At 40.7% G+C, this 25169-nt stretch overlaps 1 protein-coding gene across 2 annotated transcripts in view; it reads right to left on the bottom strand.

The window, feature by feature from the left end:
• lpgat1 (lysophosphatidylglycerol acyltransferase 1) overlaps window positions 1-25169 on the bottom strand; it is a 57745-nt gene that overhangs the window by 13138 nt on the left and 19438 nt on the right. For both annotated transcript variants that reach the window (XR_003214118.1, XM_005474974.4), the window contains exons 3-6: window positions 22747-22865; window positions 20623-20718; window positions 14363-14642; window positions 6632-6758 (exon numbers count right to left, since the gene is read on the bottom strand). Coding sequence is in view for 1 of the 2 variants with exons in the window: in XM_005474974.4 (XP_005475031.1) it covers window positions 6632-6758; window positions 14363-14642; window positions 20623-20718; window positions 22747-22865 (622 nt within the window). In the remaining variant the exon portion in view is untranslated. The remainder of the gene's footprint in view (window positions 1-6631; window positions 6759-14362; window positions 14643-20622; window positions 20719-22746; window positions 22866-25169) is intronic.

The raw sequence follows: 25169 nt of genomic DNA on the forward strand, positions 1-25169 counted from the left end.
ACACGGGTGGGGGATGCTTCCTTTAATGGGTTTCTATAGCAACACTAACCCTTTGAAGACCCTAAGCTTTAGGAAATAAAAATATGCCTTCTACTCCTTTTTTTTTTTTTTATTGCAACATGCAATCCATAATCACAAAAACACTCATACCGTTGCAGGTAAGACACATGAGACGTACTGATCCTGAGTGTAATGTTGGGACATTAATTAGCACACAGCGTGTATGTAATATGTAAGGGCTCAGAGGGGGAAATGTGTCATATATTTTAACAAAGCTATATGTGCATTTTGCAAGCTCAACACTTCTATGCGAGTCCGGAAAGCCAGGTGTGTGGCTCAAAAGCATCCACGTGATGACCAGGCAGACTCCCGAATCCGTAAATTATGTCACCTTTCAGATATTTTCCAAACAGCGGCTTTCAGAAATGTACACAGCAGCAAAAAAAAGGAGGACAAGGTGCATTTAGAAAGAAGGATTTCACCATATTTAACACCCACCACTGCCCTCGTTCGGCCTCTGTACACCCACCTAGCTCTCCCATCTGCCATTCACAGAGAGCTTATGATGCCACAATCTGGGAGGCTGAGATTATACGGAGAGAGGGCAGGAGACACAGCGAGGGAGGGTGGAGTTGAGGGATGAGGACTGGAATAGGGAAGCAGAGGTGTTAAACATGGATCCATCTACATCATTACCCAAAATTCAGCTGCCTGTTGTGTAGCTGAAGCACAGAGGGCAGCCAACACCTTTGGAGCCCCCTTAAAACGATAACACGGGAGGAAGACAGCAGCTTATAACAAAGCTCAGTTTACACAGAAACAGTCAGGCTGAAGCAGCTAACTGCAGGATCCCCGACGCATCAACACGACCTGCCTTCTGTAACAGCTGGACCTGAATGCACCCAAACTACAGCAAACATCTAGCTGACATACATGTCTCGTGCTTAGAAAGCTGGAAATAACTAGAGGAAAACTAAAAATACCCAGCATCTCAAAAAGAGAGACAAACAAACCATTTTTATGCTGCTGTGGTATTGAGTTAATGGGTTTCCTGCTTGTGGGACGGGGGTGTGTGCAAAAAACATAACACGACACGCTAAATGGGTGAAATCACTCTTTTGCTAAGCTGAGTGGACAGTCAGAAATCTCTCTCTCAAACGGTCTCCCTGCTGAATCATGATAATCCTACGGATGACTTTCAACTTGGTGTCACAGCCGCTTACTCTGTACGTGATGTCTATGGATCATCTTTTGGGATAAAATGAGCAATTCACAAGGCAGCATAATAGCACAGCAACAGTGGGCGATTAATTTTCCCAAAGGGGGCCACATTAGAAACTGCAGAAGGCCGCACCGATACAATGAACTCAAGTCTGTTCAGTATTAATGTTATAAACTACTACTGGTAAGAGTAGATGGTACAATTATAAACATGATGCGGCTTTGCTAGCAGAGGTTCACATGCGCCTTCCGGCTCTGCGTCAGTCAAGCTCTTGTAATGATGATTCAAATTATAAGCCTTAAACTCCGCAATCAGCTATCCATAAACAAAACACACAGCTTCACCACTGACTTCTGCATTACTCTTTGTTTTCTTAATTTAAGTTGACATCTTTCAGGGCTAGCAAACATCTTATGAATGTTGGTTCCAACGCATTTACAGTGAAGATGCATTCACTTGCACGCATCTACAAACGTAAATGTAAAAAATACCAGTTGCCTTGGAAATAAACATTGCTTAAGTTGTATTGTTATTTCATACAAAACTTCACACCACCCCCCAAAAAACAAATTAAAAACAAGAACTTTTGGAGGCTGAAATGAGCAAGTTAATGGGTACTCTAACCTCTGACCTCACAACTAAAGGACCAAATGTGGCCTGTGGGCTATACAATCTGCAGGTCTGGTCCATAGGGTTATGAGGGCACTACGATTAAACATTTATATTTTCAACATTGTTTTAGCAACTGTTTAACATTTGACCGCCCTTACTCTCATCGCCATCTAAAATACAACTGTTTACATACCCGATTACTTAAAGGCAGGTGTTAACCTACCTTTACTACACCAACAGTCAAGCATCAAGGACTACTTCTTAAAGAAACCCCATTGTGTTAATTACTAGCTCCACTGAGTAAGCGTTAAGTAAACTACATTTCTTCATTTATTGAAGTTCAACTGTACTACCAGCTTTGCTTTTGACTATCCTTGCTAAAATATGACTCAAGGTGTTCAGCGTTATGGAGGGAAAATACTCATCAGTCCATGTAATCCCTATAGAATCCTGCATGAGTATCAAATGGAGATAGTAGGCTAATTTCCAGCACCATATTTTGAATCATGCAAAGCTGCCATCAAAGTTTAAAAATAACCCTTTTATATCTTATACTTGGACTTGGTGCAGCTCCTCAGAGTTTTGTGCCCGAGATGACCACTTTAGGGATATCTGCTCTCAGTGGAATATTTCAGAGCCAAGAATTACAAAAAATAAAAACTGCCTGAAAAAGGGCAATCTTTCACGATGTTCCTTATTCTGAATTATTTGTAGCCATGACAGTGATTAAATGCTGCTCTCACTATCAAAATTGCCCTTAACTGACCCAGCAGAAACACCGCTGTAGGGTGGCACTTGTCCACCCGCGTCTCCTATTCGCATCACCAAAGTGCATCGCATTGCTCACTCCCCTACAGCGCTCCCTTGATCAGCAAGGAGATTAATCCTCTTGTTGACTCTGCACCTGTACCAGCATGGGTCTAAGTTGTCTATGATCAGCACTGTCTGCACGGCATGGAACTGAGTGCGCACGCTTGTAACGGGAACAACTGTAGTCGGGTGGCTTCTTGTCCATCCCCTGGCTGCAGAGATGCTGACAGCGCGAGGGAAGCTGATTGTATCGATGGCTGATTAGAGAGTCTCGGAGGTGGGGAAGAGAATCCAGCATCCCCTCTAATTACAGAGCTGATGAATCCTTAGTCACAGACAAAGTGGGCAGAGGGGCCTCTCTAGAGAGGGGGCGGTGGGCCACGGTTCATAAATCAACCTCCATCACACCGAGGTGTAGACACACACCTGAGCTGCTTGAGGAGGTTGTTCAAGGTAACATTTGGGCTCACTATGACTTCTACCTGATGACTACTGCTTTGATGCCTGGATACATCTTTTCTGATCTACCCTAGGGGATCATATTCATCTTGAACACAGTCTACAGAAAATCTAATCCTGGCCCACCTTCACTTTATCCTCAAGTGGATAGAAAAGCAATAGAGAGGAGAAGCTGAAGGGCAAAGAGAGCAGGACAATGTGGAGTGACACCTGCATTTGCTTTGCATAAGAAGAGGAATATTCTTAAGATGGCAGCCGTATACTGTAGCTTATTTCTGCATTTTTGTTTTTCCAGATGATGTTTTTTTTAAAAAAAAAAAAAAAAAAAAAACACCCAGACATCAGATCCTGATTTTCTCAATATTTCACATATACTAAAGCCTATCATAGACTGGCACATCTTTACTCCAAATACTGAAAAAAAGCAAGTATACAAAGCAAATCTTAGGCAGTCGTTAAAGAGCAAACATATAAAGTCTGATCTGTTTTTTGTTTGTTTTTATGCTGCTACAAAAGGTTCAGCCAAAAGCCAAATCAGACAGGTATGAAGGTGAAAACTGAAGGCATCTTTTAATTCTTTAATGTCAGAATTTTACAGCAGTGGCTGAACCTGCCACGCAAGGGAAAACTACCTCCGCTCGTCCCAAGAATATTTAAAATTCATGAGACACATCCACAGTAGTATTAAACCTAATGTCCACACTAGTGGGGGTTTTAGGAACCCTGAAACTGAGACTTTTTAAAAATGCTGCTGACCCAGTTTCAGCTATAATTTGAATTATAATTTAGTCTCAAAAGGGCAGAACTGGGGACTTTTGGAAACTATGAAGCACACACCCACATTCATTTCCTGATTAGATCTTATCAGTCACACAAATTAAGCCAAAACATTATTATATCAAGGCTCACATACCATCTGTGAATTCATCCCACTTGTGTGTGCTGCTTTCCCATAATGATCCCATAATGCCACTCATACTGCACTAATGTGTCACCATATTTGCTTTGCAATGATTCCCAACGTTAACAGGTTTTCTGCCAACATGACTGCCTTTGCATATAGGCTCCACTTAATTGGTGGTCCAAGCAAAGTAATCACTAGTCTTTTACTCATTGCTCTTCTTCCTGTTTTGTCTAAGCAACCAACCTCCTGCTTCCTGTTTACATTGGCAGAGCATGTCCAGTGAATACTAATGCTCAGTGTCCTATGTCTACAGGTGTGTATTAGGATGGCCAGACTATTCCTGACACTTTGCTAAAATATCATCTCACTAATATTACAATATGAACACTTGCTAAACGCATCACTATCCGCATACTGTGAGGTGAAAATGGAAAGGCAAAGTTGGGTTGGTGCATCTGCAGCTGCTTTGTTGCTGCTAAAGAAAAGAGTAAATCCAAGTTTATAGTCACCACATTGGTGGTTGCGTGTGCCACCTGTGATTTCGCCACAGCCCTGTAACCATTTATCCTGTCGCTTGAGGTGCAGCAGACTCACTGCAGTCTTCTCCTGATTGATGAGTGCCACCTCTCAGAAAAAACACTTACGCATCAGCAGCCGCACAGGAACAGATAAAGTCTAAACAGAAACCAAAGAGACTGCTTTTGTCCCTCTCACATCTTTTTCCAGAACCTCTCACCTTTTCTGCAGTATTCCCCCCTCTCTGTAATTTGACAATCTCTCAGCTTCTGTGCTAAAATGACATTTAAGTGGCAATGAAGACCAACTCGATCGCACACTCGTGCCTCCAACTAAGACATGTTTTCCAATTTACAACCAGAACGACGTAGTACTTCATCCAGCTCACACTTCATCACATTTCACAGGTTATTGCACATTAAATGACAAATTTAACCTCAAGCACAATTTGGGTGAAGATCCATCAGGTGGTAATTGTGTGCAAGTTTCATTTGTGCATTGTGGACAGGTTGACTCCTCCATGTGGTATAAGCGGAGCAATCTTTCATCAGGACGAGCTAAAAATTGAAATGTGAACAACCAGTCGAAAAGACGCACAAGTGGTCTGTGTACCAGTAGCTGTGATGTCACTTTTAGTGCATGCTGCACTTCTTTAAGGTGAGAACAGTGAGCATAATTTAAAAAAAAGACACCAAAGAGTTCATTTCCTACCTTTACTAGGAAAAAAAAGCAGCACAAGCCATCTGCAAGCCAGTTAGTGACAATCCAAACTGAGGTTAACATACATATGCAACAAGCTTAAGTTCAGTATTATCTGTATGATGGCTGGACCCTCCCTCAAAAAATGGGAAAAAAAGAGAAAGAAATAAACCTCTCAAAACACTTGCTTGACATGAGTTTATGTGGGAGTCGGGACTAAAATAAGAGCACCAGCTACAACACTCGAAGAATGATGAGAAGTAAAGAACGAAGGGTCAAGAATGTGACAGTAAAGAGCAAAACATGCTCAGCTGCCAATGCTACATCAAAGCTGTACAAGCGCCTGCAAAGACCATGCTAGCAGCGAGGCCCCAGGTTCAGAGTGATGTTAAAGGTCAGCATCTGACCCAAACCAGACAGGCAGGCTGACTTCCATCAGGCAGCAAATGCAAACATGAACAGGTGTACATTTGCACCTGTACTTGTTTCTACAGTGGAAACACTGACACGGCAACATTTTTCTTTACTAAATTGGGCATTTGCATAATGTTTGTGCATATAAAAAGTTAATGTACATGACTGCAACTGTTAATTCTGAAGGCGCTGATACAGAATAATGCAAAAGTAATACAAAGTTGGTGCAACAAACTACTTCTACAGGGAGTAAATACATAATGCTCTTTACTCAAAGTGAAGAGTAAAGAGCATTACAAAATACACAACTTACAATACACACGCCAAAACAATGTGAAATTCAATGCTCTCTAATTTATAATCACAAGTGGACTGATAACAGCTGAACAGGTAAAACCGGACCTGAATGCTAACATTATTCTGGCTGTTAGTTTTTTTAAGTTTCCTAACCCTTTCACACTTTAAAAATAAAACAAAACAAAAAAACCCAAGCAGAAATGTGAACAGCAGGCTGATGAGATAAATCAGCAAATTTAAAACCACAAAATACACCTTAAATAATGACCTGAAAGTACCACAAACACAGTAAAACTGTGGCTGATGTATTCAACTCTCTCTGCCGACACAGACGTAACTTTGTATTTATTTTATGTTAATATGTGTATTAGGATTTTTATAACTTCACTGACAGTAGGGAGACTGACAAAATAGTGTAACCACTGTGCATATGACAACAGCACTTCAATTAACAAGTGACTAACATGTTCAAGTTTCAGCAACATGGGCCTCTCCCTACATTGCCTTTTCTGATTTTGTGATGTAATGTGATTTTCATGCAACAAAGTCTTTGCTGCACGTGTGCTGCAAAGTACATTTGCATTGTGGTTCTGGTTTTCCCTCCTGTGAATGTGACAGATTAGTTTACTGTTCCCTGTAACTCATGTGAAAATGCTAAAGTGAATGGAGAGTATAACGATCCAACATTTCATTCTTACCTGTAATGTACATGTGTGACTGTAGGAGGCCTGTAGCCAAAGATCCAGGTCTGGATGTCCATCGGTCTTGCTTTGGGGTACGCTATGGTCATGTCTATAACCCACTGCAGGCCTTTACGTTTATTAGCTGCCAGGGAAGAAACACAAACGAAGAAAGTGAGAAGAACTGGATAAAATCAGTCATCAAGCCAAAAAAGTTCACTGACACTTCAATAGTTAAGATCATCCTGATTTTTCTGTAATCAGAAGGTTTCCCTGGATTTTTTAAATAAAATACCAAAGCATGCAAATTAGGGCTGGTTACCTGCCAAAACGACTGGTGGAGTACCAGCTGAAGTCCCTGTTTGACAGAACTTGGCTGGCAGCTATGTTTGTGAGTCATAGCAAAGGAAACATTTTCACCTCTACAGCTAATCTTTCATAACATGTTTTTCTATCAGCGAACTCTTACTGTTGTTGTTACTTTTAGTTCTAATGGAAAAGGCAAGAGGAAAAAAAATAGATGGGAAAGCGGGGGACGACAGATGGGGGAGGGAATGCCAGACGTGATTAAATTTGGGAGTCAGCTGCAGGGTGCATGTGGGTGAGTATTTAGTTGCATTAAGCAGGGTCAAGTCTGTGTTCACCTGCTCATAATCACAAAGACAATAAAATAAATTAAGTGATGTGTGTAAGGCCGATTTATCGAACCTACACTCAACTTCTTGCTTCTTGTTATTACAGGTTTGGATATGACTCAAACATTACAGCAATGTGAAGCCCTCCAACCTGTGTTCCTTCTAGGAAAAAAAAAAAAAAGCAGAGAGAACAAAACACAAGCCAGCCTCAACATGTCCTCAACCTGCTTCTTCCATCACTACACAACGAAGAAGTTGAAAACAACAACTGACACTAGGAATCAAATTAAGTTAACAGGACTGCAAAACATAAGATGAGGGTGTGAAAAAGTGCTTTCCCTTAAGCTAATACTCGGAACAGGCTTGTCAGATGTAAAACAGAGGAGACCAGCAGTCTGAGCTATAAAGCAAAGCTGACGTGAAGCAGTGCAGCATATTTGACTGCTAAGGTCGCAGTCCTGCCTGCTGTTACTGTGCAGCAAGCACTTCCCCCTCAGAACACACTGGCGTCTTTATGGGAAGTAAATATGGCATGCTGTGTGACAAAGTGGAGCTAAATTTTACAGAAGACTGACTACATTACACTACTGTCAAGGTCAGCAGCAGTAAAAAAAAAAAAGAAAAAGAAAAGAAAAAAAAGGAAATAATGCAAACTAGTTATAACTGATGGGAACAAAATGCAGAGAAAAGCAGGGAAAGAGTTAAAAAGTGCAACAGAGACGTTATCAAGTGGAGTACAGACAGTTACACTTGACATGTTGCTCTTGTTTAGGTGACCTGTCAGGTCAGCACAAATCAATAAGGTTATGCTGACAGGAACAGCTCTTCCTTTGACCCGTTACTCTAGATATGTTGGAAAATTCTACAAACTAATTGCCAAGAGGCAGGCATTTGAAATGAAAACATCTGTAATTTTCCTTGTGAACTGCAAAAAATTTAATTATCACAAAGCAAAAGTTTGGCTGCCCCCAGAAACAGCCAAGCCAGTGTTTCCTCTGGGGTGTACTTCTCCTGTTTGACTGCAGAATACTACCAGAAAGATTGTACCGTTTTACAATCGGCACAAATCAGAGTCACGGAAGAGGCGTTCCCACCTTGAAACAAGACTGAAGTGGAAAAATATATATTTTTGTAGTGACTATGAGGAAACAAATATTTAGGGAAGATGGGAAGAAGAATTTTTCTGAAGAGAACAGCCCTCCTCAACTGTTAAATATAGGGGTGGATCAGTTTGGGCTTGTGTTGCAGGGAGTGGCTCGGGAAGCACTTCACTGCTGTAAGGGAAAAAATGGATTAAATAAAATACCAGCAAAAATCTGACATGATGGGGGGGGAAACACCACAGTGTCCATAAAAAAGTTTAACTGCTCATGTTGTTAGGGTGTGAGAAGTATGAATGATCAGCACGAAGTGCTGAAACACTGACAGGATTGAATAGGTTGAAAAGGCATCCAGATATGCTTCAGTTTCAGTAACAGTCATTCAAAAGATGTGTACCATGTGCCCAGTAAAAGGAAATAAAGGTCTTTTTTTAAATAGAATTTTACAATGGTATTTCTGTTCCTCAACATTACCACTGAGGCTTGGCAGACAGTAAAGACCATTATAAACACTGCGGAGCTGAAGAAGTAACCTGTGTGAAAGTAGATGTTTCTTTTGTCTTTTAGTATTTTGAATGTTGAGCATTAAATTTTCTGCATTCCGGTTAAAATGTTATGCACCACATTATGGTGTAAAGTCATTATTAATGTAAAGTGAGATGTGATGAAGCAAGGTTTGGGTACCGCTTTCAAAATATTTATTGAAACAACTGTCTAATTATATATATATATATCATCCCCGCAGAGTTGAGACACATTCTGTTGTGTTTGTTAAGTAACCTTTTTTAAATGTGAAGGTGTCACCTATTCATGTTGGTAATTAATTTAATTCATCAACCCCTAATCTGCAGACATCAGTGACCTGCAGGGAACCTGTAAACTGTGGAGAATATATGCGGGTCCGTCAGTGGGGGTTACTGGATTTCTTCTGGGCAGCTCGGACAATATAACTGATTACAAAGCTTGTCTACACTTCCGAGGAATCTAGATAGAGACGAGTGCGTAGAAAAGATTGACCTTTAAGAGTACACACCTGTGTTCATGCGCATGTTTCTATAGTTTCAACACCAGACAGAAGACAGAAAGAAGCAGCTGAGGAGCAAGCCGTCTGATTCATACCAATATTAGTGACTTGACGGGCATCCTTGGTATTAATGGAAATAGCTAACGCCAGTTATCCCTGTGTGGGTAACTGGATCCCATCTCTATCAGTCTTCCGTGAACGGCCGGTCAAAGAATGGGGCCCTGAGCCAAAGTACTGTTGGCGCCCTATATGCTGTGGCACACAATAGTGTAACAGCACCGGCCACGGTAATTTAAAATGACAACAGATAGGCTCCATCCTTCGGTAAACAATTTGAGGAAGGAAACCCGCTGGCAGATATCTGGCTCTCTTTGAGGCCACTCCTCAGGCCAAATTGCAGCACTTTAACCCTACAACTGTCTACCCTACTGACTGAAAAGTGGATTAAAAAAAAAAAAAAAAAAAAAAAAAAGCCCTCCAATTGGTTGGTGTTATCGAACATGTTGACCTTTGGGTGATTAGGAGCTCCCTAATGTCCCACCCTAAATGACTTACAATGGCGAACTTGGTTTCCTGACAACTGTAAATACAGTTTTATGACACACATCACACACCTTACTGGTCTAAGGGACAGCCCTTTCCACAGAGCTGTGCTGATCTTTGTGTTTGCACTGAGTGGCATTTTTAGCCCGGGTGACATTGCATGGCTGCATCAAATCCCATTTTCTCCAAGTGGCCCGTTTGTCTCCGAGTGAGTCAGCGAGCTCTGGGTCCTCTGCAGAGCATCAGTGAGGGTCAGAGGGAGACAGAACTGTGTCTTTCATCAGACAGCCACACACGCATACACACACGCATACACACACACACACACACACACACACACACAAATGAAGAGCACAGGGTAGTGAGGGACACAGCGCTCCTTTGGGTATGTGTGTTTTCTTGCCCTATGTTTTAATGCCATTAGCTAGATTTAAGTGGAAGGACAAGCCCTGCCGCAGCAACCAGCTTCCCCTCCTCCTGAGCTGCTGGAACAGAGGAAAGGACGTAACATGAACTGGGATATGAACTGGATGTACAGCAAGGTCAAATTATAATGCACGATTACACATGATTAAGACTGACGTGCCTAAAATGCTTAAAAAAGTTCATAATAATCTACCTTTGATGGAGGTTATAAACACAAAAACCTCTGCAAACATCTGTGTTTGTTGACACAGACGAGTTTGCTTAAATATTTTGAACTTAATCAGACCGGTGTGTTTAAAAAAAAAATGCACATATAGCACCGTCAGTATGTAAATAAAGCTGCTCTACTCATTTAAATTTTACAGTGGCCAATCAAGAGATACCTCATCTTCAGTCTGAGTGTCTGCCCTGTAGAGGAGTAATCAGACGGCATCTTGCTGTTAGTGCTGAGGCTGTAGGACACAGAGCTGCGCTAGCAAACTTGAGGAAGGCTAAAGTCTGGGGCACATTCTCAATAATGCTGGCTCAAAGTCCCTCCAATTTGCTATTAACACCAAACCCCCGTAAATGGATTCTGAACCAAAGCCAAGAAGAGTCCGCTGGGTCGACACTGAGTGTGCAGCGTGCACAGGCATTGGGGGACTCGTTGAAGCTTTACATTTATCGCCGTTTTAATGCCTTCTTTTTGCTGAGGACTGCTCCAAGCAGCAGATTTACTGAGTTATCTGGATAAATTTGCTGAGTAAAAAACAAAACATGTATTCCAATATTAGTCCACAGAGGAGATTTAAGCGGGTACTAGCTCCTCCTGAAATAGGGCCCAAATTGAGAAAGGATGGCTAAGACTAGATTTCATGAATTTGGGTAAATTAAATAAATACATAATAATAATTATAATTTAATTTAATAATTTAATTTATCCTCATAGTTCTTGGTCATGTGTTAAGAAACTTTGGGAGAATATCTATTTAATTATACGAGTTTATTATGCCTACAGGTTAGAGGTTCGATCCCTGAGGGCAGCAAGAGGTTGCGTCTTGGACTGACTGAGGTGAAATTGGTAGTAAAAACATTACAGAGACAAGACCCTCAAAAAAAAAAAAAAAAAAAAAAGGAAATCTGTGGAAGAAGTCAGCAGCAGCAAAGATGACACCTGTCACACCCCTCACCCCAAAGAGCCCATCAACAACCGAACAGGAAATGTGAGCAAATCGTGTAGTTGCATTGCACAAGTCCACACTAGAGTTTCACAACAATTTATGCATGTAGTTGTAGGCATTTTCCCTCCCTGTTATTGTAATGATGCTCCACTGTTTCTTGGCTATACTTGAGCAATAGCACAGCATCCACTGGAAGCTGGTGGGAGGAGCCTAATTGATACATTCTGTATCAATCCATTTATGATTTTTATTTATTTATTTATTTTAAAGCAAAAAATGCTGTATAGAAAAACTGACAGGTCAGACATTGCAGTGCTTTTTCCCAGCTAACCGAAGATGGCTGCTTTCTTTTAGAAGTACTTCGATGGCAGTAAGATATCACCTATGCATCTGGAAAAACTGGAACCTCCTAGATTTGGACAATGGGTGGACACTGTAGTGGTGGTATCTGTAATGACCAAACTAACATATTAACTGCAATATGAGAGATATTTCTTCTAGAAAAATTGGAGAAATTCATTTCCTGCACTCCAAAAATGTGAACACAGTCACATTGTGATCTGCATACATCCATCCATAGGGACAAAAAGGTAGGCGAGTGAAACCTTTTATTTTGAATTTGCAAGTTTTGACATAATCAAGTGGCTCAGACATTAAAAGGCAAGCTGATTGGTCAGTTTGAGTAACTTTTTGGCAGAACCTTACGCCACATGCCCTTTTGGACTGTAAACCACTACACTATAGAGCCACACTGTGTGACTGCATTTCCACTAATTTACAGTTATGAGTTCACCTGTGAAGTAAACTGCCTGTATGAAAGCAACACTGACACATTAAAGGAAAACTTAAAGGCCACTAAAAGTAACCGGATTAAACTTATCATGGAAGCCACAGGAGGAAGGAGCCACTAGGGGGGAAACAGGATTCAACAGCATGACGGTTTCACTCCCTTGTCAACTAAAAGTTATTTCAGAACATAAAAGTTTATAACATTACACCAGTAAAGATGACCAGAGGTGTAGTTTAAGGTGGAGCTGCAGTGTCTCCACACAGAAACGGAAACAGTATACGATGCTTGTTAAATGTCGATCAAAAATTTGCAGGTAAAAGACAACAAGAGTTAAATATTAAACCCATCTAACATCCCTGCTTATCCAATTTCAAAAGTTCAAAAAGCTTAAATATGAAGAAAAGTGATTGTTTCAGCTGCTCCCATCCACTGTCGATTTGTTTTACAGTGACAGCGCAAGGTCTTTTAAAACAAACAAACAAACAAACAAACAAACAAAAAACTGTATATACACACACAAACTACTTGTTTAGTTTGCTGTGACCCTTAAATCTGCAGCGGCTGACAGCACCCATCCCATCTCTACGTCATGATACCCACAGCCAGCAGGGGTTAAAAAAATGCACAGCACTTACTCTGCTACATTTATTTTAAAACTTTTTTTAAACACATCAGACACAGCAATTTGTCTCTCATGCTGGCAGGAATCTAGAAACTTTCACATGTCAGGTTAATGTGTTAACCACTACACTCTTTATACAGGTCACTCCATCTGAATTCAACCAAGCCTTCTGCTCAACCGTCTCTGATATGCATAAAAATTGTCCATCCATCCATTCGCTTCCGCTTATCCTTTCCAGGGTCGCGGGGGGCGCTGGAGCCTATCCCAGCTGTCATAGGGCGAGAGGCGGGGTACGCCCTGGACAGGTCGCCAGTCTGTCGCAGGGCCAACACACAGGGACAGACAACCGTTCGCACTCACATTCACTCGCACATTTACGCCTAGTGGTAATTTGGATTATCCAATTAACCTATCCCCACAAGCTGCATGTCTTTGGACGGTGGGAGGAAGCCGGAGTACCCGGAGAGAACCCACGCAAACACGGGGAGAACATGCAAACTCCACACAGAAAGACCCCGGCCTGATGGTGGAATTGAACTCAGGACCTTCTTGCTGTGCGGCAACAGTGCTAACCACCGTGCCACCGTGCTGCCCGCATAAAAATTGTATGATGCAAAATCTGAACATCGCTGTGAAATTGTAGCTTCAAATATGAATCCTTTAAGTTTTTCTTTTTTACTGTTATTGTGTTTTGTTAAACTGTCTTTCGATCCACTTTCAAATTTTGCCTCCGATTTTTGAGATAGACGAGCAGCAGGAAATGTTCCACAAATTGCCTGATTTAAAATGGAATGACCATATATGCTATAATACTCCAGGTCAACTTACCCAGCAGTATGTAAAGCAATCAACATTAGCTTATTGTGGCCCATAGGGGCCACTGGGAAAACAGAATAAAGTTATGCTTGACAAATAAAATTTGTTACAAATTTTAACAATGTTTAAAAAATTAATTTTCACCCTCTAAGCTTGTTAATTGCTGCATTATCGTCCTCTTCATTGGCTGTATTTAGGGCTGGTCTCTAGACAGAAAAATTACTCTCCTGCAAATCACGGCTGGGGTTTTCAGGGACACTGATGCAATTTCTGGCACCTCTGTGCGTGTCAGTCCTTTCTTTCACTGGTGGTCTTTACCACCAGTCGTCTACAGTTTAAAAACACGACTCTCAGAGGACAGAGACGTGATTTAATGTTTCATGTTTGAAGCATGCTTTTTCCCAGCTCTTCTACCAAAAAAAGTAATCAAAAACGACAGTAAACAGGAGAGAGTTCACACAGATTAAACCCCAGAAAACTCCCCGAGATAAAATCCTGCACTTTCAAAGAACACCTTCAGCCTTGGCACCAAGTCTATTTGTGCCAAGTAAACCAGTTTAAACTAACAGTTTCTATATCAGTTTGTCTCACTTTAAACCAAAAGCTTTTCTCATGTGTGTGTGTTTTAGTTACCTGTCGTGTTCAGCATGCTGGCGTCGCCGCCCACACTGCCGTTCTCCTGCTGGGCTCCCAGAGTTTTCAGTATGACGTGGCTGGCCCCGAGACGAGGCAACGTGACGTGGGTCAGATGGGGGAGCGAGTGCTTCTTGGCGAACAACTGGCTCGTTTCCCGCCTCTTGCGAAGAAAGCCGCCCTCAGGAAACAGCACTATCCACTTCCTGTCACGGCTGTGGTAGTATTTATCTAGGTGCTCTTTCAGGTAAACCAGCTGTTTGTCTCGGTGAGCTTTACCCTGAAGAAACACAGAAAATATGCATTTATTTTAAAAAGAGGTTTCAGGTCCATTTTTTAACCTAAAAATTCTACTTAAATTGGGCTGACCGCATTTAAAATAAGCACAATCTTCTTCACTAGTTGCCCCAAGGATACAAAAAATTTGGGGCTACACACTAAGTTGATTAACTTGATAAGATAGAAAGCCTTTTCAACAGAGCAGAACCGACTAAGCAAATGAATTCAAACACACACAAATCACAAGTCAGGTGCAGTAACTCCCCGAGCCGCATTAACGGCACCACCGAAATGGATGCAAACATGATGGCCTTGACAACATTAAGAGCATTAGCAGGAACAGGATGAGGAGGACCGGGATTGATTTTTATGTTAGGCCTGGTCAAAGTTCATTTTAAATGCATTAGGATAGCAAACTGCTCTCTGTGAGCACATGTGTTTATTTAAGCAGCTGTGTCTACTACAACTGCTGCATTACAACCGCTACAGCCGAGTATTCGGCCAAGAAGGACATTTCAAGATTTATTCTTGGCGGCAGCTACAAAGGCTGATTTGCAGAGGTAGAAAGGCATTAGGAGACTCCACACATTACAAGCTCAAAAATAACCTTGATACCGTTGATGTAGTTTAACAGCAGATACAAGAGCTATGTGAGGAGTGTAGTCCACTATGTTGCTTTTAGAGTTACGGTGCAGTGGGCAAAGGGAATGATCTGCAAGCATACAGCAGCTTTACCACAAAGCACTTACTCAGGTTTTTCCAATTTAAAGAGAAACACACGTGCAAGGTGCCAGTCTATTACTGGAACCAATCTTTCGTTAAGTCTTGCCCAAGGACACTTTGGGATTAAACCTCTAACCCATTGACAAGTGGACAATGTGCTCAAGCACCTGACCAATCACAGCCCCAAAGAGAGCACTTTCCTAATGTCAGATGACAAAATCTGGTTTTAAGATTTGGGTTAAAAGTGTTCTTTTTGATACAGCTTACAGTCATCTCTACTCCTGATTAATTTGTACAATTTGTAGCTTTTAGTAACTACCCTGGGTGGAAAATATTACGCCATCGTGACGGCCAATAATGGACAGTTGGTAGTATAGCACGGAAAAAAAGTGTGTTTTTTTTCCTCTAGCCAAGACTACTTGAATCATCTATCCATGAACAAAGATCTAAAGTCAAACTACGAATTTTGAAGACATACGATCCATATTCTGCTCTGGCAGCTCTATTTACATCCCTGAAAGTGGCGACGTTTCTCCCACAGCTCCAGTTCAGTGACACATACATGTATCTAGTAGAGAATCGCTCACCTTACATTGCTGCCAAAATAAAAGTTTTCAGAGTATGGACCTTTACATGTGTTTTCGACCTCGATGGGTAAATACTGCAGCTATGTAAAAGGTGAAGTACAAGAAATTGTTCATTGTACATTTTGTTGACTTGACAGTGTAGGACCAAAAAGTTCTGGTAGTATCAACTGGTCACATTATTGTTGTGCTATAACACCACAGCTGGCCAAGTTCCAATGTCAGGTAAATCATTCCTACAGTTAAAAAAATGGGCTACTGACAGTCAGGGTTGCTGTGGAGAAGCAGGGATTTCCCCAGTAAGGCAGGATTAGGAGAGTTGTGTTCATATCTTGGCGCCATAATTTATGCCATTCTGGCAGCAGTAATTAAACGTCTGTCAGTTGCTGTGCTATCTGGCATTTTTGCTTCAGGTTAAACTTGAAGATGTTCAGAGAAAGGCTGATGGGCTATTAAAAACACATTAACATTAGGATATAGAAAATGTTTTTTGCTTCTATGGATAATTACCCCCTTCGTAACTCTATAGGGGATTTATTTATTTATTTATTTTTAATAATGCTAGAATTAAGGATATGACCACTTGGGACAAGTGTCCCAACTTTGATAGCATCAATTGCTGTTTGCTGGTTACTGAACTTGACCACCATGTTTGTGCTGTTGGCTTCTACTGGAGCTTTTAATTTTAATCTTTTTTATTCGTTTTCGCCTTTAGGACAGGACAGACTGTATGCACATGCACAGCAGATCAAATCACACCCAAGCCGCTGAAGCCTTTTGGCATTTTGATTTAATTTACTGACTAATAAAATGGCTCGCTATGAGATACGGACTGCAGCCTGCCTAAATGTTTGTGATTCAGTTCTGATGAATAAAGTTCTAGGATCTTGGTCATGTATGCACTGCACCTGTACGGTTTCAAGGTCACTTCTAGCTCCAAGAAAGCAACAAAATGCTAAAGTTGAGGCTTCAATTTATGGAGCTCAAATCCAATATGTGACCTCATGTTGGCTACATTCATATTTATAAGACATTTCATGTCTCTCTATGCTTCTCTCCCCCTCCCCCCTCACACCCCACTCTTCCTGTTAAAACAGCATTCTTTGGTTTCCCTGTCACCAAGGGCTTGCTCACAGGGGCCATAGGCTCATTCTCCCCATCTCTCTGTATTGGTCTGTACCTTACAAAGCAACCTGAGATGGCTGGTGTTGTGAACTGCTCCTATATAAATAAAACTAAATTATTACAGGATAATATTGCATTTAGATTTGGGGTTTGATGTGACTCAATCTTTAGCTGCTGAATTCATAAATGAAACTAATGTACTCCACCTGTCTCAGCTTTGTTTTAGCTACCCTCCCACATGCTTTAGTCAGGCATTTACTCACTTCGCAGTTTATCAGGTCCACTGAGATACACTAAAGCAAACAATAGTGCTGCAATAAATCCTACTATAAAGGTTAAAGGTGAATGGAAGTTTCTTTCACTTAGGAGGCTGGAGGTTGTTTTACTGTTTAACTGTATTTTTTTATGAGCTAACAAATGTTTTTCCACTAGAGAGGAAGAAATGTACGGTGGTTAAGGCAATCAACTTCAACGACAGCAGGAAATGCAGCATTTAAAATGACCGTGAAGTTCAATTTCAACAACAGCTCTAAATGACACCATCTTTAAAAAGGTTCAAACTGGCTTAACTCAGGAGTTATTGCACTAAACTAGATAAGTTTTTATTACCAGCAGAAGGTTTATGGTCAAAGGAGTAATCACTGTAGTCAAAGAACTAAAAATAGGTGCTTAATTTAATAAGCAAATAACATGCAATAAGTCATCAACTGTCCAGTTTTACAAGTACCAAAGATATAAAGTATTAATTTACAAATGTGTATGACACCATAACCACATTGAACAGAAATCTGCACTTTTTTCTGAACATTTGATTAAAAATATATTATTATTGCCTATTACACTTACAACAACAAAAATGTTTTAGAACACATTCTTTTTCTTTCCAGTGTTGTAATGAAAGGAAAAGTAAGCTTTTTTTAAATATATATTCTTGAAATCTACACCTTAAAATTAAAAACAAGAACTGTAATTTTGAGGTATGCTTATAACTGTTATTTCCTTTAAAGAATGGTGCGTTGTGTTTTGCATAACAATGTCTGAGACACGTCTGGCAGCCTGGGTGGACAGCAGATGCTCAGGGTGGCCGGGGCAGCTGCTTGCTGCACTGTGTGGATGTGTGAAAGATTCTGAGGAAGGATGTCAAGAATGCACGCGCAGGAATGCCAGAGGGGACTGCAGAGAGAGACGAGGGCGGCAGAAATGACTGAGCCCGCTCAGACTTCCCACTACAGCCTGTCTGGCTGGCTGTTAGCAGGCTCGGGGTGCTTCACCCTCGGCACGGTGCCTGATGTGAAATTCCGCGGCAAAGCATTTCTGTGACCTAAAAAATTTAATTCCCTCTTGTCAGGGCGTTTCTGCTCAGCTCAGAAAGTGCAACAACAGCATGATAAGAGTGAGGAGCGTGGGAGCTTTTTCATTCAACAAAACAAATGTGGATCAACACCGACAGCCCCTCAGCAGCGCTTCTGTTTATTAAGTCATGACCTCCGAGATTTTGTCCAGTTGGAAGCTAGTTCCGTTTAGGTTCACTGGCTTTATTTACTCAGTGAAGTTAAACGTGCTGATTTCTAACATCCAAGGCAACAAATGTTTATGTAACCCGATAAATGTTTATTACATCCTGTGTACTCTGGGACACAGGGGTACAATAGTCTGGGTGATTAATATAAATATATGGCTTCAATTTCATGACTGAATGCCTATCATGAAAAATCTGCTTTGTCTCTAGAAAAACCTTTTTAAAAGTTTATTTGTAGTCAAAAATAATGCAACTAAATAATACTATTGCAGATTACTACATTATGTGTCATGTCTAATCTACGTTCACTAGATGTACACCTCTTTTTATATTTGCGATTATTTTGTCGTCTTGCCCCTTCTTCTTTGCAGTCGCTTGCCTCTCTGTGTGTACTTGAGCTTTTGCATTTGTATAGCCCGTCCTCTGTCGTGGTTTTCATTGTTGTGATGTCAAGATGCTCATGTCCCATTTTTTGGTAAAACTTGGAAATTGCCACAATAATATAAACTTGTCAAAAACGTCCTCCAAAAGCTATCAAATCCCTAATGACTCAAGTTTAAACCACTCATCTTTTGCTATGAAATCAGTGTCTTCAAAGCTTTTCTATCCATAACCCATTTCCCTGTTCCTAACAACTGCACAGGTGGTGAAATAGATTTTCTTCCTTTTAAAACTGTACTAATTTGGATTTCGTTCAACTGAGGCACATGGTGGGTTTGACAAGTGAACTCACAAGTGCAGATTCAAGGCCCCAGTATACAAATTATATTTAATATACCATTAAATTGGTGGTAAAAACCAACACAATCATGCATTTGTGTTTCCAACTCAGCTGCGGCGGCAGTTGCACGAGTCACCAAGTTCAAAAATTGAGAAGTACGCAATTGGCCAAAGTGGAGCTAATTGCCAGCGGATGTGACGTCAAATTTGTGGCATTGGTGCCTTTTGGAGCATTTTTAATTGAATTACCAGACAAATAACACAGCTGCTGATCAATATAGACCATTCAAGATGTTTCTGCTCCAGTTTCTTTTCTAGTATTTTCGTATTCATCATCTCGCAATAAGTAGACAGTATGTGTGTGCTGCTTCTGTAGAGCAATGAATATGGACACTTGTGGCTAAGATGTTGGATATGTACCAACGGATGACTACTTCTATCTTTTATAATTGGTTAGTGGAAATGGTTCAAGATCCTCCTGGATCTTTTTAATATCTTGGACTGTAATTTAAATCTATTTATCTTTCTGTATACCTGAGATGCATCAAATGTAGGACTGTACTGAAACAGGGATTCAATTTATTTTTTCTGGATTGTGCAGGGAAAACTACTGAAATCATAAAACCTTTTTGTTTTGCTGTGCTGTAGTAGTTGATATCTAATAGATATCTCCCTTTTTTTGTCTAAGTGTATCACTGACAGTAATAAATCTAGCACGAATCAGTCTTGCCTAAAATTAACCTCTCAAACTTGCATGATATTCCAAGAATTCTCTGGCCAGTCAGAGCCCTGTAGGATGTATGTGTAGTCCTGTCAGAGCTCTGCTTCAGCTGCCCCCACAACAAAAGAACCCAGTCTGACCCAGAGGGGCTCAGCAGGCCTCCCACACCACTCTCCGCTGACATTCTCCCCTTCTCGGGACACCATGGCTGCAGGAAAGCCTGCTAACATATCTGCTGTCCAGCTGGAACAAGCAGATGGATAGCAGCTTCACTTGTGGAGAGCGCAGAAATAACAGGCTTCTAGTAGCTGGGGTTGAATGAGATGGGTTGCGACTTCAAAGTTCTGTGGTTTGAACTCTCAGAACTTCAGGGGAAGAAAACAAGGTGTTGACAAGTGTGGAAAAATAGACCTTTATCCTTCGGCAAAGAAGTGTTTCTGCAGGCTTTGAGGCTAATATGCCAATTAAAAAAAAAAATAGGCTAAGAATGCGAAGCAGACTGTGTTAATGCTGACAACCAAGGAAACCCCCCCCCATTAAAGTCAAAAGTAAAGATGAACGCAAGACCTCTACATTTTGGGCTACTTACCTGTCTAATGAAGAAGTCCCCATGGATCAAGGACACTAGGCCAAAGTTGGTGTATTTAAACACGTGGTCCATCAGCCACATCATTTTTCGTACCACCTGCAAGAAAGAAGAAATTCAATAATCATTTAAACAAACACAAAGAAATTAAATAAGCACAGTTTATGTCAACAGCACAAACTGATGCTGCCCCTCTGAGCATTTCCGCCCTCATGACCTGCACCCATGTGGCTTTGGCTTACTGTCCTTTCAGTGCTAAGAGGATAAAGTGGGCCGGGGATGCGGTTGTTGAGGCGAATCATGTCATCATGTTTGTGCAGTGTAGCTCGGCTGCCCCGATCCAAATGCCAGCTCTCAGCAAAAAAAAGAAAAGAGGAGGAAAAAAAAAAAAAAAAAAAAAAAGGGAAAACAACAACACTGCCCTCTGCATTGATTTTTATAGTGCTAGACAATTAACAGGAGTCCTATAAGAACGCAGGCATGACATGCATTTAAATAAACACATGTTGACTGAAGTTAGTGATCACTCTTGGAGGAATAGGTGTGCATGTGCACTGACATTACACTTCCCTGCCTGTTTACAGTGATCAGTGTGAAAGAATGCAAGGCAGCCAGCATCTGCACACCCCCATCACTATTGCTCTTTCTCAAGAAGCTAATAAACACATTCCCCTTGGTGCTATTAAAACTCAAAGCATGAAACTATTAACAGAGTACAATAGTAGTTTGAAAACATTTAACGCTGGAATTCACTAAACATCACTAAAAATTCAAAGGGAAAGTTTCCTGTAGCGCTCAAAAACTATTTTTATTGTGCCGTTAGCAGCAGACTAGACAGTTAAAATTAGGGGTGTTCCTGGTGACTAATTTACAAGTCAAGCAGCATCAACTCATTTTCAGCATCCTCGGTCCTGACCGGTGACCAGCTGGTTAGCCTCATGCATGTCCACTGGTCTCTTTGACACATGCGCAACACACAAACAAGTAAATAGTTGCAGGGTTAGGAGAGTTCATATCTTGGTGCCATAATTTATGCTATTTTGGCAGCAGCTGTTGACTGCGCACCTCACAGCCACACGCCAAATAATGTTATCGTGGAAGCTCCTCACTGCGAGTTAAAACACAAAGTTCCCAAATTAAATCGCAGAGAGATTTACAGCAAAAACAACTGAACTATCAGATTAGGTTTATTGTTACAATCACTCTCACCCAACTTAACAAACACATTTTAAAGATGCTAACAGAAGAAAAGTGCCTAAAAATAAAACTAACCATCCACCTTGCCACTAGCCAGCAGCCTCGATATAAGCAAAGAAGTGAAAACATTGAGGGGGAAAAGAGAAAAAGGGTAGATATCCTGTTACCTGGCAGACTCAAAATGATGCAAGTACCTGGCATTTGTTTTTCCTTATATAAATCTATTACACCAACTTTGGCTTGCTACGGTAAAACATGTCAGGTAAAGGTGAGCGTGGAGTAACTTACTTCCTATTATTATTTCACAAAGTCACAAAGAAAGCCTTAAGCAGACAGCATGAGTGTCTAGTATGAACTTTCTGCAGCATTCATTTTAACAATAATTTTTTAAAAATCCAACTTTCGCTGTTTTATGTGTTCATATAATGTCATTTTGATCACTTCACAGCTGGAGTTCCCTAATGCAGTAAGCAAAACGGCTGTTCAAAGTGGCCGACTCCTGTATTTGTGTCCGAATCAGACTCACAGCAATCATTTCATTAAATAAATAAATTAATAAATAAAACATGTTTTTTATTTATTCGTTTATTAAAGTGGTGTCCCACTGCACACCACTGTGTGTCCTCGCTTTCCTCAGTTACTACAACAGAGGTGAAACGTTCAAAACTGGCATGATGCACAAAGTCACAACAGCCACATTAATGTGAAATGCTTAAGGATGAATTGAGACAAGAATTATGTTTCCAAATTAACATAATTTTAGCCGAAAGGCTTTTCAGGGCGATGTTTGTTCTCACAGGAACAGCCCACAGGTCCGAACGTCTGCACTGCTTTTTGTGTAAAGATGTTGACAGTGCATCCTTAACAGTGTTACACACTTTCCCCAAAGGGGAGGTCACAAGAAAGCAACACATCCCTGTCCTTTCTTACCGTTCCCTTGTCTTGCAGGCACATCATGAGTGTGCACACATCTCCTGTTGATTGGTGGTTGACGATGACCATGGCTTCTTCCTCGGAGATCGGCCGCACATCATCACCCCATTCTGTTACTGTGAGACAAAACAAAAAGACACATGCACTTTAATGAAAAAACACGCTGTGCAAGTAATACCCTTCAAACCTTTGGAGCTTTAATGTAAACAAAGTTTGTATTTACATTAGTTTTCACTAAACCTCCTCCTGTGTTTCTGCAGTGTAACATCTTAGAGCGATGCTACACTGCAAGATGTATTATTATGCCATGGCTTATCTGCCTCGCAAAGGTTCTCTTTTATTTCAAGGGATTCTGACCTCCTCAGACTTTCTTACTTCTCTTCTCTCCATCAGTGGCTGTTACTTATTTGTTGTACCACATGTTTTGTGCAAGTTATGTTTCAACACTGTGATGAACACCTTAAAGAAGCAAAACCCGGGAAATTAAGATTAATTAAGATTAAATTGTCAAATCTGTGAGACAAACGGGGGAATAAATAAGAACAGAAAACAAACAAAATATTGAAATTGATGAAGGCCCAGTTTTTTTTTCTGCAATTCTGAAAGGAGTCTGCGACTTGTTGCAGGCAAGTTTGTGTCTTCCACTCAAACTGTGGCAACGCAGGTAATCTGCTAGCAACCAAAGCAATTGCAAGCAAGATTTCCATGGAGCACGGTATACTTAAGCAACTATTAATACCAGTCATGAAATGCATATTTTTCTTTAACGACCAGTTGTTGTCAACTGGACACCAACTGGTCTCTAGGCCTGTGTGACTAGAGCCTAACACACATCCTGCTCACTCATTCATACCATCATCACTCCCCTGAAGTATCACATATATAATTACTTATTGAGGTTTCTATGTCAAAGTTGTAAGCTCAGCCTTATTTTTTTTTTAAACCATTTTTTAAAAAACAAAACAGCCAAACAATCACAAACTGTATCTTCCAAAAGTTTTTCCATTCAGGCACTCCAATTTGGAACGGCCAAGCGGAAAAATGAATGTTTTCAATCCATCTGAAATTCCTGGTCTGCTTCCAGACACATCAGCGTTCACTGTAAACTGTTAAGGATTTAAAGGTATTAAGCTGAGAAATAAATACACAGAGGAATCAAAAACAGTTTGTTTAAGCCAACAGGTTTACTGTGAGCATTAGTGAGCTAGACTGGTGTTTTATTTTACCAACACAGCAACAACAGAGGGAGTGCCAAGGTGTCTCTATTAGTGAAATCCACTTTGTCTCTGTCCGTAGTTCTACCTCTGGTTGAAAAACAGAGACTGTATCCCTTGTTTCTTGTTCCTCTTGCCATAACTATTCCTGCACTGTGATAAACTATCAGCTATCAGCCTGATTTGCATACACTCCCTACCTGGATCAGAAGGTATATTCACACGTATATATTCACACTCCTAAATGGGCTGTATAAACATTTACACTGTTCTGTTAATGTGCCCAATGGGTCTAAGACCATGGCAGAGGTGCCTTGGATGATTACATCATGTACAGTGGATTTTTATGAGTTTCGCTGTGCCAGATTAGTCATCATCGAACATGCATATTCATCTGAGCTGAAGGTAAACAATAAACTGTTGGTCTGTGGTTTGGAAATGAGGAAAGAGAAGTGAGTTTCAGGAAATGGTAGCACAGTCGCTTTTCTCTATTGACCTGGCAGAGCAAAGAAGAGGAAACAGCCCCTTTACAAATAAAAGGATGACTTTCAAATGCCGCTTTAATGATGAAAATGTTATTTTGTGCAGTGTATGAAATCAGATTCTATGCCGTTATCCATTTATTTCCCCAAAAAGGACTAAATTATGTTACAGACTCAAACATTTAGTATAAAAAAAATAAAATAAAATGTTATTTTGGGGGGTGGTGAACTTTATTTTCAGTAATAAAAACAACAACAACAACACAGCAAAATCTAAAATAATCATCAGGATTTGTGTCAGACAAACAACACTGTTGTTGGTATGGGAACGCCCTGACAGAAAAAACATTTTCATTTGGATAAGCAGAACGTTAGGTCTACATCCTGTTACAACAGAGCTGAGCCTTATTTGCATGTCCATAAATAATTCTTCCCTCCTCAGTGAAACCACGTAAGGAATCCATGTATGTCTGAAGGGAACCGGGCCTTTGTTCACCGTCAAACTGATATAAATAAGACTAAGCAAAATATAGCTGCAAGCTGCAGTTCTGTGGGCCAAGTACAGAAACATCAAGGAGGGCACACTGCTGCACACAGGTGCACCCAGGTCTCATCTACCCACAGAACCAGTCTCATTATGATCCCACAAAATGTTATGCAGATATGACTCATTATCTCAGTTTACAACTTTAATGCCAGATGCCACAGCCAGTGACATTTGGAC

Source organism: Oreochromis niloticus, linkage group LG15, assembly GCF_001858045.2.
Source record: "Oreochromis niloticus isolate F11D_XX linkage group LG15, O_niloticus_UMD_NMBU, whole genome shotgun sequence".
NCBI classification, from domain to species: domain Eukaryota; kingdom Metazoa; phylum Chordata; class Actinopteri; order Cichliformes; family Cichlidae; genus Oreochromis; species Oreochromis niloticus.